This window comes from Lepisma saccharinum, chromosome 20, assembly GCF_977018435.1.
Source record: "Lepisma saccharinum chromosome 20, izLepSacc3.1, whole genome shotgun sequence".
Classification (NCBI taxonomy): domain Eukaryota; kingdom Metazoa; phylum Arthropoda; class Insecta; order Zygentoma; family Lepismatidae; genus Lepisma; species Lepisma saccharinum.
Window position 1 is genome coordinate 53,285,817 of NC_139248.1, and position 16,569 is coordinate 53,302,385.

Consider the following 16,569-nt stretch of genomic DNA (forward strand, 5'->3'; position numbering starts at 1 on the left):
CTTGGACTGCATTTTGCAGACCAGAGAGGCTCTGCCATCTGTACTCAAAGTCAGTATGAGGTTATGTGGAGCTTGTGCTGTATCATCCTTGCATATCTGTGATTTTCTCTTCATCCCTCTCATCTTATCACGGTTCATCCTCATCTTCACAATGATTATTTTATTGATTGATTGATTAATCTGCTGTAAATATTTGAGAAACAAAATTGGACTCCGTTACACAGGAATAAACTTGTTAAAAAGCTTCCCGAAAACTATATACAGGAAAACCTCATTAGTATGATATTGGTTAATGTGAAGTACCCTTTAATCCAAAGTTCTTCCCATTCCCCAGACAATAAGATAGGATTTTTCATGTGTTTCGGTATGGATAATTTTTAATACGAAGGTTCTTCTTACAAGACCCTTCGGGAAAACTGATTTCACTTAACTCTAAGTAGACACCTGCATAAGTCGACAAGATTGAATGTGGAGAGGGCTTGGATGTTATTTTAACTTGACCTTGACATTCCTTGTCCTAATAGCTGCTGACAACTCCCATGAAGCAGCCCGAAATGCCCACTGAACTTGCATTCTTTGTCAACGTGTATGGCAGGCCTTACACCGCTGAATGTGCCACCTTGGAAATATTCACCAGAGCCAGGTGAGAAATGCAAGATAAGATTGCAGGAATGTTCCAAAATAAAGACGTGTGGTGCCTGCAAGTCTCGCCCATCTGTCTATTTCCGATACAGAAGTTTCCCTTGAGTGAGCAACTCTTGGCCTGGTAGCCGACAACGTCCGGTAACCACTTTAATTCAAAATATAAGCATAAAATCAAAATTTGTTATTTACTTACGTGCAGTGAGTATATATTTGTCAAAGACAACGTTTCGGTGGCAACTGGCCCCTTCTTCAGGTAAAAAAGTCGGCTTTCCGGAAATCCACAAAGCTTCGTCATTTAGAAAGGATATAGGTTTTTAAGTGGACAGGTTGAATGTTAGGATAACAAATTACTAAAACAGGACTAATCCCACATTTTAAAATCCCTTAAAACTCGTATAAAAACAGTTAAAACCAGTGTTACTATCCGATCACAAATCATTTAGAAAGGATAAAATCCTATATCCTTTCTAAATGACGAAGCTTTGTGGATTTCCATAAAGCAGACTTTTTAACCTGAAGAAAGGGCCAGTTGCCACCAAAACGTTGTCTTTGACAAATATATACTTACTGTAGGTAAGTATAACAAATTTTGATTTTATGCTTATATATGATAGTAAGTCGCACGCATCCAAAATATGAATTTAATTCAACAGTTTGGATAACTCGAAGTCGTTTAATTCGAAGTTGATATTTTTTGGTCCCTTGAACTTCGTATTAACAAGATTTTGCTGTACATATTCTATTAGAAGAAAAATGTTTATTTTGTGTAATAAGTATAGTTTTTGAATGAAAATTACGCTTTTTACACTGGAATCCTGAATGTACATCCCCGTATTTTACATTTTCCCAAATTCAATCTTGATGCTCCCATCATAGCAAAATGTTATAAAAATTTTCTTCGATTTTACATTTAGTTTGGTCCTCTGAAAATTGTAAAATCGAGGTTTCACTATTCACTATTTTAACACTGAAATGGCATTTTATAAACCACTTTTGATTCTGAAATATGCCAATTTTTTGTACCAAAATCTTAATATTTTATTCACCTGAAATATGTGACTGCCTACATTTTATTACCCAAGAGACATGTATTATTGCTTTTTTTTTTAACAAAAGAAAAAGGAAACATTCTGCCTTGGGTTAGTTACTAAACTATTGAAATTGTTCTAGCATATAGAGTCAACTGCCAGTGTGAATGAAGCAATCAGGGAGCTGAATGGCTATGTGGTCGATGGCCAGCCAATGAAAGTTCAGGTTTCAACAAGTAAGGTCAGGCAAAGGCCTGGGATGGGTGATCCAGAACAATGCTACAGGTAAGTCCTTTAAATTTTTAACTTAACCTTTACTTAGGTCACACTGATAGTAAGATAGTTGTAATTCAATAATTCTTGAATATGGTGTGTTTGTGCATATATTAGATGGACCTACCGAATGTGAAGTATATTAATAAAAAATAGATTAATTAGATTCTAAGTTAGTGAATGTCCAAGAGGGATGGGAGTATCAAGTGTAAAATTAATCAAGAACAAAAATTTTTAGACTGATGTATAACAGCTCAGACTTGCATAGAGAGTTTCTCAGTAATGTCCAAATTTTTGACATTTTGAAAATTATATGAATTGTGTAAATTTGGCTTCTGTGAACAAGACCACTTAAGACTATGTCATCCAACTGGCATGTAATCTTTCATGTTTTATGTAATTATTGGTAAGCTAATAATTTGCTTTTTTTTAATCCTTTCTCAATTCGAAAACATACTTCTGTTAGAAGTGATAATGTTACAACCTCTTGTTACTGCTAGAAATTCAGTGCAGGCTTGGAAATTTATCGTCTGATTTACCCTTTAGCTGATGTATTGCTGAAAATTGAGGAAAATAGGCTTTAATTTGTTGTATGATACACTGTTTGACATAAATGGCAACCCAAGTAAATTTATTGTGCTCCGCTCTATGGTACGTCTGACTACCATGCGAGAGACCCAGGTTTGATCACAGGCAGGGAAGAACCGGGATTGTATCCACCTGTTCAAGTGGCTCCAGCACCCACCCAATGTCTTCATCTTTCAGACCAGTACATTTGCCAGCAGTGCTAATAATTAACTGGAATAGATTTAAGAAAAGCATATTTTATGCCAACAGCCGTTTTTAACCTAGAGTAGGGTGTAAGGGGGTAACATTTGCTGAAGACACCGGAAGGTAAACCTCACTTCTATGTAGTACACACCAGTGACTGCAATATTGCTGGCCAAGCCTGGACTCAGCCACTCTGTAGGGCTTGTGTTGTGTGCTGTTCTTATGTGTTTGTGATTATCCCTTCATCCATTTCATCACCATTGGTGAGCCAAAAGTGGCAGAAATGGACATTAATTTAATCTAGAGTGCACTTTTTTCTTGTTCATTCAAATTTTACAAGTTTTGTGCTAACTGAACTCCAAAATATACTCTGGAAGTTCTAGCCTTTCCCCCAGCAGCAGAAAATGAAATTCAGTATTTAGTTACGTCACTATTGTGTGAAAAACATGTTTCAATTGGATACAGTCATTTACAGCCGTCAGTCCATGTGAAAAGATTGTTTTTAAAATGATAAAAAGTCAGACGATGGTCATTTTGCTGTTCCATGTAACAAGTGTAATACACTATCTACAGCATGGAATAATCTGTTATTTTTGTCCTCTGTCCTTCCATTGCATGTAAAAATTACTCTATTATATTGAAGAATCTTGTCTGCTTACTATGAATTAACTGGAATGAAAAGAACAATAAAGTATCACATGCTAGGAATGATACAGTCTTAACACCCAAAGGTATTAGGCAATTTTTTTTGTTTAACTTGCATCTTGTAGTGATTTAAAGCAGTTAGTAAAACTTCAGTTAGTTTGCAATGTACGCGTAATGCATATTTGGATGCAAAGGAATTAATAGGTGGTTATTGCTTGTTTACTTTTAGGTGTGGAAGAGGTGGTCATTGGTCAAAAGAATGTCCAAAGACAATGGGGTAAGTCTGAAAGCAATTAAATTGACATTGAAGTAAGCTGTTAACTTAAATTCAGATTGTTAAGCTAGGCATGTTGAGGAGGTGGATATTTCTAGGGTGCTGTGAAGTCTGGTTTAGGCATATACTTAATTGTTTTCCTCTAGCTTTCATCACATCAACTGGCCAGTTGCCAGCCAGAGATAAGAGTAGGAAGGAGTGACAGGGCACTGCATTGCTTTTTATCATTTTAACCTTTTTAACCCAACTTACCTGATGAAGCCACATGATGTGGTAAAAGCTGGAGGAAAACTGTAAGTACTTACCTAAACTGATCTTCATTACTTAGTGAAATGATGGCATGTGGTGTAAGTTATGCCTCATCAATTTCTAGGGTGTAAGAATAAACACAAATAACTACTATAAAATTTTTGACAAGTGTTTATTCCTGAACATCCTAGATTTATAACAAATAGAAGTCCCATGATATACAGATATTTGTGATTTAATGTCAAAATTTTGAAAATTGTGATGTTCATTTATACATGCATTCTAAAAAAAGGAAGGATTGTTGTAAATTGACAAAATAGTGCACCATGGAAAGCAATGTACCATTGAATGAAATCCATAATTCTTTCCAAATCCTAGAACGTTGTTGGCAGAAGAACTTGTTTTTACTTCTCAGTTGAGCCCAGGTAAAAGCAACCATAGATCTGACACATAAGAATATACTATATATCAGCTTCAAGTAGTGGCAAGTTGGAGGAAGTGATGAAATTCTGGGCAGGTCTTGCAACTCAGTTTGTTGTCATACCAAGGTGTTTCTGAGGGTTTATGGGCTATGGAAAACAACTTGAAAAAACTTGTCCAGTAGGGATAGGTAGTGGAGAAACAAGGTATTGGAGTTGGTTGTAGGTTTTATGTGAATATGGGTTGCCAGTTGACATGTAATGTATATATTGATACAACCAGAAAGGGTGAAATAGGATGAATCAAAAAGTAAGTTACACCCCTCCTGTATAAAAGAAACAAAAACACATTAAAAAGAAAAAATGGACAAAAACCTTTTTCGACACTGACTAAGATGTTCCAAGCACTTTTGCATTGTGCGACCAGTTTTTTTGATTCCCTTTGTGTAAAAATTTCATCCAATTTTTTTCAACACTGCTTCCTGCACTTCCTAATCTGATGCAAAATGCTCACCTAGGTCTTGTTTGAGAGGGCCATAAAGGTGGTAGTTACAGTGTTCAGTTCACTTGCAATCTTTCTAATTTTGTCGGATAGAGTTCGGATAGAGTTCATAGTTTCAGGCTGCCCGACATGCGATTTGTCCTTCACGTTCGTTCTTCCCTCTTCAAAACACCTGCACCATTTCGTTATCATGGGGCGGGACAACGCATTCCCACCATACACATCAACAATTTGGCGATGGAGATTTCACTCCAATTATGCTTTGTATATACATAAATCGTACGACTGAGTGCACCTCAATGTTGGATGCCAACTCAATACAATGTGCCATGTAGATTTTCAGCGAAAAATGCAGGCTCGACCAGGACTCGAACCCGGGTCTCTGGCAATCCGTGCCATTGGTCTACCTCTGAGCTACCGAGCCGGCCTAGCTTCCCCTGTATTTTCGCTGGCGCTGGATGGATGGAAATACAATGTGCCGTACTCACACGGTGACTACTCACATACTAAACTAGCTGCAGCTTCGGTTGTGGGGAGAAAACATTCCAAACAGTGTTGACACCAAGCATGGTTATTGTATCTCTGTTAGTACAGAAACATCCACCAAACGTGATTATTGTACAGAAACACTGCTCTGGTGTAACTTTTTTTTCTTCGAAGTACAGATGATTGCTGAAGGAAGGTTGGCTCCCTGTGGGTAACTAATACAAAATGTTATTTATAAAGTGCCCAAATTTGAAGTTTCTTTCTATAGCGCACTCACTTGGTTACATATATATGTTGTTCATATATTTCTGGATAGGCACATTCTTCACTACTGTTCCACATCATTTCCACCAACATTGAGAGATAATGTCTCACTGCAGCACCAAATTTTATTAAACCCCTATGCAATGAAATTCTGGCCTCAGACCCTTACGTAGTCCTCATGGCAGGCAACATGAGTTGGAAAACATTGAACTTTCAATTCCCTCTTCAGTGTTGAAAACAGATGAAAAATTCCTTGGTGCTTAATCAGAGCTGTAGGGCAGATGTCCCAAGATTTGAGAATACCGAAAGACATTATCTTCCCTTGTTAGTCAATGAGCAGAATACCCCTGGCATCCCAGAACACAGTCACAAGGACTGTACCTAGCAATGATGTTGCCTTGAATTTTTAACGTGTGATTTCAACAATGTCTGTGATGAGTGAAGTGATGAACGAAGCTCTCACCTGCATATATATATAACACAGGAATAGGATGATAAAAGATGCCAGAAGGGCAGATAAACACAAATGAAGGAGGAGACAGTAAACACTTACCACATTAAAGGAAAAACACTTACCACATTAAAGGAAAAAGTTTGATATTTCGTATCCTCGGCCACATTTTCACTGAGAAGAAAGCGGTTCACAGAATGACGAAGAGTAGGAGTACAGAATACTAACTGTAGTGTTGGTACAATGTTGCCAGAGAAAGACTTTAGGAAACAAATATAAGGTACAGTAGAGTGTCGATTATCCGAACGTCGGTCAACCGAACAACCGCTTAACCGAACTGTGTACTCGCTCGCACCTGTTACTCTCCCACCCTACCGTCCATCATCCCCCTCACTCCCAAACCAAGTTTCCCACAGTAGTCGCCGCACTGAGCCACCGCTGGCGGAACATTGCTTCTAATGGGGCCTTCATAAGGCGCTGCTGACCGGCCAAGCCGCCAGTCGCTGTGTTTCAACAATCAGCACACTTCTGTCGGTGTATGTATTGTTCATGCAAAATGCGTATGTAATATGTACATATTTTTGTTTAATAAACTGTACCACATACTATATATTCCTACTAAAGTTGCCTTTGTACGTTACTTTGTAATACTTAAAGAGATGCCTGTTTTTATGAATAAATTTACTGTACAGTACTTCTTTTTGGCAAATAAACATGTACAGTTCGATTATCCGAACAAACCAGTTTTCCGAACACCCATGTCCCCCAATTACTTCGGATAATCGACGCTCTACTGTACTTTCACCAGTGTTTACTGCATAGGGTGGGTGGTTTCGGGGAAGAAGGAAAAAAATTATTGGTTGGCTAGGTTAAGTGAGTGACCCATGCACATTAATTAAGGAGGCAAAAGAAGAATTTATATTTACAATTACTAAATGCAGTTTTTAGGACCTCATGTTTATGATGAATATAAGATCAAGATTTCTGTACAAAACTGGCACATTTCGGGATAGAAAACAATATATAAAATGACATTTTGTAGTGAAGATGGTATATAAAACCTTAAATTTGATTTAAAAACTACTCTCTTACACAAAATAAACATTTCTCTTCTAATAGCACATTTTATGTAGTTATCAGAGTATTAAGTTTATTCCCATCTTTGCTTCTTAAATATTTACAGCAGAAATAATCTATTTTTCATTATTTACTCTCAGGATAACTCAGACTGAAGAAAGTATCACATCGCTAAATAAACTCTAAATTTTGTGTTTAAGAGTGTGTTTCGCATTTTGAAGTTCATTTTGTGACTAACCACCTTTCAGAAACATTAAAAATGAAAGATACAAAGTGCTACCGGTATTTCACATTTCGTGTTTCCGTCAAGAAACAAAATATGCATGCCTCTAGAGTCGTTTTCACGTTCAGAAGACACAATGGGCTCTTATGGGCAATGCTTTTCTTATGGGAAATACGAGCGCGCTGTTGTGAAATTTCTGGATTTACAAATTTAGCTTAACCTCTTAACTGGGTAATTTCCTCGTCGAAAGCCCAATCTGCCCTGGGAATTTTTGTTGATAAATTGATGAATTTCGTAAACCAATATTTTAGTTAATATTTCTGTGCTCCATGGCATACCATTTAGGTATTATTTATTCTTTTATTGGTCCTTGTTGTACTTTTTACAATATGCGAGATTTACAACTACAATATATCTCGGATTTCCTCAGCAGGAAAAACACGCCGTCGCTTCCGATTTGCCTGAGCCATTATTGCATACGCGATAGAACTGAACGTCGGGCTGTGTTCGTTGCTTCCCGCTAACTCTAACGGTTACAACAGTCTGGAAGTCAGAGCCATCTGGTGAAACAAAGAAGAAAGTAATTTTACGAAGTATCTCGTCATACACAACAGATATCAGCAGTAAGAACATGAGAACGTAGTATCCCGTCATGCCCATTATAAATCAGTAGAGCCAGAACGGAGTATTACGTCATACCCAGTTAAGAGGTTAAGTAAAATCGGTACCTGCAGTTTTGCAGGAAATTTTGTAGAGAATACGATGGTGAACACAAAAAACTGGTAAGTTGCTTACATAATTTTAGATAAATTAAAAACGCAAATTTTCTGTGAAAACACAATTTTTACATTGTTTTCATTCCTAACGTTGAAACATGTCGTAAAATTGAAGCATTCATTATTAAGCCTCGGCTGGATGTTTCTCTCAACAGCTGAAAACTGCTTCTCCTTCTATTGACAAAATCTCCTAACATATGCTTCCAATTTCGATGATACTCTGCAAGGCTTTTCTAGAAGGATACACGGAGTGATGTAATGATAAAAAAATCAATTTGGGATTCTAGTTTGGCGTACAAAAAATTGGAAATTCAGCATTAATTGGATCTGAAAGCAGCTTGAAATGGGGCGTTTGAAGAGTTTAAAACCATTTTAGCATTTAAGTTCAATATTGTGCATCTTAGTGTCATGAATTTATATAGATAATTCCAAGCGTTTTCACAATATCTTCAACAGAAATTACATAATTTTATTAAAAGAAAGACAAGTATTTAGTTCCCACGCCTTCTGCAAGTTCGAGGATTTTCCGCTTATGACGCTGCTGTCGTTTCTGGGCAAGCAACGCTCTGAATGTGTATGCTCCCATCTGCGGCACCGGTCATGTGCCGCTCGGAGCCGTAGGAGGGGGAGGGGGATGGTTTCACACCGCAATTTGTAAACTTATCTCTTATCTTGCTTTGACATCTGGTTTGTTTATGTTTTGTCCGCGCAAAGACCTTGGAAACTCAGGGAAGTGCATTCATTCCTTCAGTGGGTGGCTACTTTCAAAATACAAGACAGACAGTCTTGGAAGTCGAGGAAGTGAATCGCCTTCACTTAGTTTACACAAATTACGTCGGTTCGTACAAGTCTGATCCGAAACAAGAAAGCCAGTTACTTCGTTGACTTACTCTGTGATGCTCTCCGATTTTTTTTACATATCTAGGTTATATGCATCATTATGGGAATTCAAGAAAATGTAGGATGGAAGAGGGTGGTTCAGAGATTCCCATTTTCGTATTTTGACTTTTGTTTTTACCTAATACAATAATTATACTTATACTAAATCTGAGACCCAAGAACTGACTTATTTTAATTTATTGAGGCTCAAATTAGATAATAAAATAAACATTTAAATTAACGTTCATCATCATATTATTATTATTATAAAACGTAAAGCGCAAAATTTAATAGGACGACAATGCTCTGTGTGAGTTTGGTGTGGAGTAACAAAATTTTAATAAATTTATTTCCAAACCATGAATTTCATCTGAAATTAATGATCTCCCCGATCGCATAGTGGTAACGTTATCACCTTGTAATCAAGGGTTCCCGGGTTAGGGTCCCACTTTAAACTGTAGGTCCAATCCCAATTAGCCTCTCTGTACATAACATAGGACTTAATACAAAAATTAATGTAAGATTATGTAAAAATTGACAATTTTGACTGACGTGTCGGCGTTAAATGAACCTAAAAATTAAAAGACAAATTACACAAAAATAACAGAAAATTTACGAAGGGGAAAATTTATGTTACTAGTTGGAAGATGTAGAGGCTGGGGAAAATGGGACAGGAGACACTTACCTGGAATCCCCTTTAATTTGAACAGTGACTTGACATTGGTAACATTAACTAAGGAAGCATTCATTCATTAACTGACATTCGAGCATATAGGACTTATGAACTTGCGGTGCATCACAGTCAGAAATCTGGTGAAATCTTAATATTTAGTTACAAGAGGGATCCAAACCACTCCTTCGGGAGAGACGTTCCTTCACCGGCTATTGAACCCGGGGCCCTCTGATTACAAGGTGTTACTTTTAAGCCACCTGGGAAGCCCTCCTTAGTAATGCATAATATTTGAATACAATTGAATTGTGTTCCTTTTCCAGCAGTTTAGCGAGTAAAATTTTAAAATTTCGTTTACACTCGAAACTAGGGCGACTTTTTTTTCGCCTCATTTGAGCTGGAATGATACTTGGGAGAGTCTAGAACTTGTAATACAGAAAACTAACTTTTATTTGTAACTCTTTTATCTCTGTGTGTGTAAAACCATAGTATCTTTTTCACGATTAGGTCTTGTTCCATTTTCCCTCCTGCGTTCTTTGCTCTCTCTCCCTGGCTCTTCAGATATAGAGCTTCCTTCATTTCTTGCCCTTCTCTTTCTCTCTCTCCCTCCACTTGCTCGTTCTCTATTTCGCTTTCTACCTTTTGCTTCTGTTTCTCATTCTCTCTTTCTATAGTTTTTTCTGCATGCCTATCTTTTTGTTTCTCTTCCTTCCTTTATCTCTTTATCGTTCTGTACTGTTTCTTTTCTTTGTTCCTTTTCTCACTCCATCGTGAGAAATGTTTATCTTCATTTCTCTCAATCCACCCCTCACTCTGTTATTATAGTCTGTTTTGGTTGGTTTTCCTCTTCCTGTAGCTCCACTCCCGATTAGCCTTTCTGTGCATAAAGTAGACTTAAAACCACAAATCAATCAATCTATCTTTATTTTCACTTTCATTCTCTATCCTTTGGTTTTTAAGCATCACGCTCCAGCCTCCTTTAGCCTCCCCCGCCCCTTGGGGTGTCGTCCTTCAATGGTACCTGTTTATTTGAGAATGGGTGAACCCCAGAACCGCTTTATGAAGAGAGAAGGCCGCAAAAATCCGACCTCACAAAACACGCCCAGGAACCTAATCTTAGTTTCCAGCAGGCCAGTGAGACGCCCAGCCGACTTTACAAAGGGAAAACTTCCCTGTTATTGTCCTTCAATACTTCTTCTTCTTCTTTTTTTTTGGAAATCAACTTTAATCTTTATTTCCTCATTCCAAAAAGAATAGTTTCGGAGAATTAGAGATAAGAAAAAGGAATTCACCTTGGCTTTTCTGTCACTTTTGAGGCGAGGACTATTTAGGGAAGGGAGATCCAGAGGGCACTGGCATGCATACGCAGAGGGGTGCTGAAGGATCTACAGCCACCCCCCGAAATTTTTAGAAAATAAAAAATTCAAATGTAGGTAGTAAAAAGTAGAAAAAACTCAAAATGACCCCCAATAACCATTCTTGTGTTTGAATTACTTTTAAAACTAAGGATTAAAATGGTAATTTGAGCTCATACCAAATGAAAATAAAACACCAACACTGAAATGGATTTACGGCAATGTATTCTATGATTCAACCAAATATTTAATCTGCCTCTGTTCAGTAAAGGTTAGGTTCATGACACGGAACCCGCATTCACATTCAATTGTAGATATTGGTACAATTTCAATTGAATTCACATAATCCTTGACCGTGAGTGAGGTGAAAATGTGTCTTGGCTGACATGATTCCATAAATAACAAGTTCTTAATCGTCTAAATGCCATGTGTGTGTATTTAATAGGACCATATTCATATTCAATAAATATTCGATCCTTGATCTATTTGACATTCATTTCTCATTTCATTTGTTTGCGATATTAACTACACCTAAGCTAGATAAAGAATATGTGTTGTTATATCCCTGTTCCAACCTGTTCTTACACCGTCTTTTTGCCTATTCAAGTAATAATAATAATACATTATTAATTAATTTACATATTGAATTAATGTCATTAATCTAATGTGAATACTTTAATTTCATCATTTATATTATTATTATTTCTGAGATTTGGTTCGGACTCTCCTCCCCCCCCCCCCGAAATATATTTCTTGATACGTGCCTGCTTTTGACTAATCTTGATTGATTGATTGATTTGTTGTTTGAAGTCCACTTTATGCACAGGATGTCTAATCGGGACTGGACCTACAGTTGAAAGTGGGATCCGAACCACTGTGCCATTTGCCTCCACCGGGTATCGGACAGACTAATCTTGAGTAATAGAAGTCCGGAGTTCGGTGGTTATGTACAGAATGGTATTTGAAAGGGAAGGGGAAGTCCTCCATCTGCTTGCTAATATTTGGTTATTATGGGGAGACTATATATGTACAATTTATAATATATCGATGCTTCAAGAGTAGTTGCCGGAAATTTTGCAAATACCTCACTCTTTACGTGCATCTATCAATATCTCCAACTGTTAGAGCACAGCCAATTATGATTGTGAACTGATAGCAAAACGTTTGTTTGTTAAACTTGTTTTAAGACCAATTTATGCACAGAAAGGCAAATCGGGACTGGACGTATAGTTTAAAGAGGGATCCGAGCCGATCTTTGCCCCCCCCCCGCAAGTAAAATATCGAGGGGCCCCCCTAGTGGGACGGAGGTACAATAGTTAGATAGTTATCTGTCCTCCCCCCTTCGTTGTACAAGAAATTAACTTTTGCCTCAAATATTATGCCTTCCCATTTTTTTGTTATCGACTTATATCACTGTAGTACCTTCTTGAAACTAAATCAGGATGGTCTGAATCTCTGAAAAATAACTGGAAGAAGAATCTGGAAATATTTTCTCTACTTCAACGCAGGGCCACAGCCAGGAATCACTTTTGGAGGAGGGGGAAGCTTCCCGCTGCCATATATTTTGTTCCTGTTGCTTTGTATTTTTGCTTGAAATATTTTTTTAATGAAGTTACATATATTACACAGATATTAAAAAATACTGTTTTGGTGGAATTGTAAAAAGATAGTAAACACTCCTCTTTTGGACTTTGAGGTGAATGTGCCTTCAGCCCCTAAGCCATCCCCTGGTTCCTCCAGGCCAAGATTCAACGTAAGAGTCGCTCATATTAACCTTCTAATACTGAGTGAGTAATATACTCAAGCAACAAACTTATCCTTCAGTAAAGGGGGTTGAACCGGATATCTAGATTGTCGGTAGTAACCTATCACAAGGTAAATTTCAATCTGCTACGAAGAAATGACTGCGGACTCTAGTCTTGAGTGATAGATAATAAAGCTGCGAAGGAACTCTATTCACTGAAAATTTGTCACTCCATGAAATGCAGCTTGGAAGGACTGACCCCCCCCCCGCACCCAACAAAATAAAATAAGGTTGCCACAGGTTAGTAGACCTCAACATCATTATTCATAATCTTAATGCTGCCATTCTTTTTTCGATAGACCAGTGATCATACTTTCTTAAATACTTTTTCATGAAACAAGAACCTTTTTATTAATAGACCATCAGTGCTCGAATTTTCCTTTTTTCTATCCCCAACGCGAACAAGGAAATTTGCAGCGAGGAATTTTCCCTTCGAACGCTGCAGATCAAAAAATCGTAACACACTGGAAAATAAGAACTAGTTCGACAGAAATGTCCACAAAATGCCAAATTGTAAGAAAAATGAACTTACAAAATTACACAAAATAATGGTCACATTTAACTCATACGTTGTATACCCTGCGTGGCAGAGGATGGAATAATGGTCTTTACAGCAAAGGGATAATTTACTATGGGTCCCACCTTTAACTGAGGTTTTCGGCCCCTTTGAAGTAAAACGTAACAAGTGTAGATAATATGGGAAATTCATTTCAGCTCATATTTCAATATGAAAAGAATTGGGAACCCCCTTGAAAATATTAGGTGGGAAGTTACATTCTAAATATCACGTGTAAAACTAAAAGGTTACGAATTAACAATTTTGATGTTTATTGTAAAATAAGGATAGACTGGTTGAGCAACTGAATATTTCTACTGGATTCATAACTGTAGACAATTGACACGCTACACTACGTTTACGACAAACTGCGTAGATACAAAGGTATGATATGAGGGATATTTTCCTATCGATTGACATCTGCGAGCAAGTAAGTTAATTCTGCATTTCGGGGGGGGGGGGGACCCATATGACAAGTTACCGGGGCCCCTCTGGCTGAGATAATACGTCACTGCTTGTTATCGCAGACATCGTATATGATGTTACTGGGAACCAGATTTCTGTTTCGTAAATCTATTTTTTTATATAAGCGACACTATCTGTGGAATTTCTGCGATTATATAAAAACTTCAAGAGCTCTTTGTGGGGCTCCTACACCTCGCCCCCCCCCCCCTCGTTGCGGGGATTCCGGGGGTGGCTGCTACCCCACTGGAGCCACTACGTCTCCACCGAGTATTGAATCCGGTGTCCCTTGATTACAAGGCGACGACGTCACCACTACGCCATCGGAGAGGTCCTGATAACACGAAGTGTGTAGCTTCTTGTACGAGAACAGTATAGGCGTAGTTAGAACTTTATATTTGGGTGTGCACAAAGAAAAAAAATGAGGTCTTGTACCTTTTTGATAGTATATTTTGCAACACAATCACTTGGCTCTTTAACTGCACTGATGTTTGTAAAGGAATATAAATTCACTAAAGGACAGTGTTGAAAATTTCTGAATATACGTAGTAGAAAAATCAAATTGCATAGAAATTACACACACAAAATGTTCATAAATGTTACAAACAAATACCTCAAAATACACGTCATATATAACAAGAGACGTCTGTCAAACGGTACAATGTTCTTAAACTCATCTTCATTTACATCAATCGACTAAGCTTTTTCCTGTTCCACAAATAGCAAGAGCAGGGCTTCCAATCTATCCTGCTTCTGAGTTGCTCTTAATTTAGTTTTAACTTGGGTGAGCTTGGAGAAAGCTCTCTCACACGTGCAGCTTGTGACAGGTATAGAAGAAAAGCGCTGCAGTACAGAATAAAATGCAGTAAATATCTTCTTTCTCCAATGACATAAAAAAATCGAAAATCTATAGACACCCGTTTCATCAGCGATAATGCAAACGTTTGTACCAAGTAATGACATTTTCAACTTCTTACAAACTGCCGCTTATTTTCTCTCTTATTGAAATATCTGTCTTTAATTCTCGTTGATAAAGCAGCCTATTAGGGTGTGCCTAGGCACACCCAGCACACCCCGTAGCTACGCCTATGGAGAACAGTAACAACAGAATCCTGATTCCAAAGCTGAGTATTTATATTTTAGGTCTTTTACTACATAATCTATGTTAGTTGGCCATTTTACTGTAACAAAAGGAATGTACCGACGGAAACAAGAAGAAACATGCAGCTTCACAGTGCATAGGCTGGTATTCTCAAAGGACGATGTGTAAGGTTTTTTTCAACTAACGAAAGGAAAACAGTTATTCTTCAGGGTTTCGGCACATATGTCAATGGCCAGTGGGAACGACCATTCATTCTCCCCCTCTCCCTGCCAGATCGTAAAAGCAGCGAGGTCGGCTTGCTGAAACTGGGTAACGATGGTAAGAATATTGGAGATTTGTAACTGGGAAAAAGGAGAATTTCTTGAAAGCAACGTCAGCGCCTCCCTCGTGTTCCCTTGGTACTGTTGTTAGAACGGAACTAACGACACGCTCGAAATTTGGATTTCTTTCAACATCCAGCCGAGGCTTAAAAAAATTGACACTGTTTTTTAATTGTCATAGGTGATGGTGGTACTCAGAATTTATCAATACTTTAAAGCATATTCGCATTAAAAAATATTCAAATAAAGTATGTGGAGATTTTTTATATTCGTGCAGTAGAAAATGTCGTCACTGGCCATTTTTTGTTCTGTAATTCGAAGTAAAAACTTCCAGCAACAAAGTTGTGGAGAAAATAATGAAATTATTTTTTATAACCACTCAATGGTTCCCAGAAATATTACTTCCATGCATTTGGAGTTTCTTTTTAACCCGAACCGCGCATTTGGAATTTCTTTTTAACCCGAACCGCGCGCGAAGTAAGGAGACGTCTGGCCATCTTGAGCCGACTCACCGCAGCATTCCGGCTATCACCACCAAGTTTTCGATTTTATTTCCATTCAGTAAAAATATGAACTTCATGCAGTTTGTTATAATAGAATTGAAATTACTTAAATTTAATAATTGACAATTATTTCCAATGCTGCTGTTGTGAGCAACATTAGTGCTGTTGCAAATACAGGTTGTTTTCGTTTACATTACTGTCGACATTAATACTGAAATGAAGATCACCTTTCAGTTTCCAACGTACACATAAATTCATAGACACCGTATTAACCTTTGAAAGGCTTTCCAACAGGTGACAAAATATGGGGCTTCAAGATAGAAATATGACATGCCTTGCTTGAGTCATTCACGTCTTATCAGTTCACGTAGGCCATAACTCATTTGTTTGTTTGGGTTGCAACTTGAATGTAACCCATGTTCCAGGTTCCCCTTACTTGATTGAGAGATCTGCTTTGGTCTGTTTAGACTTTTTCCTCTCTCGAAAAAGTGTTTTCAGTTGTGTGAGCGCTCAGTGATTTTTACTTTTTTAAGTGATTTCTGAAGTGTCATATTCGTGCATTACACTCGCGTGTGTAGTGATCGCAATGGATCATAGTAAAAAGGGTAACTGTAACGTTCACAGTATAATATTAATATTTACATATAATTATCATTATATATACAAAATACGTAACACCTTCATTGTGAAGGAAGGTCATCATTTCCCGGCGACATGAGCTAGCGCTGTATTGGCAACACTGTGCGGTTTCTCCATAAGCGCCGTTGTCTCTTCTGAACGTGAAAACGACTCTAGCAATTTTATACGTATATGATCATTAGAATATTGGTATCAG

General features: G+C 37.6%; 1 protein-coding gene across 12 annotated transcripts in view; it reads left to right on the top strand.

Moving 5' to 3' along the window:
* Positions 1 to 16,569, top strand: part of lark (RNA-binding protein lark) — a 94,616-nt gene that overhangs the window by 17,003 nt on the left and 61,044 nt on the right. For 11 of the 12 annotated variants that reach the window (XM_083141473.1, XM_083141479.1, XM_083141472.1 and 8 more), the window contains exons 4-5: positions 1,816 to 1,958; positions 3,592 to 3,639. In XM_083141473.1, coding sequence (XP_082997599.1) covers positions 1,816 to 1,958; positions 3,592 to 3,639 — 191 coding nt within the window. The remainder of the gene's footprint in view (positions 1 to 1,815; positions 1,959 to 3,591; positions 3,640 to 16,569) is intronic. The other variant, XM_083141480.1, reaches the window with a different exon arrangement.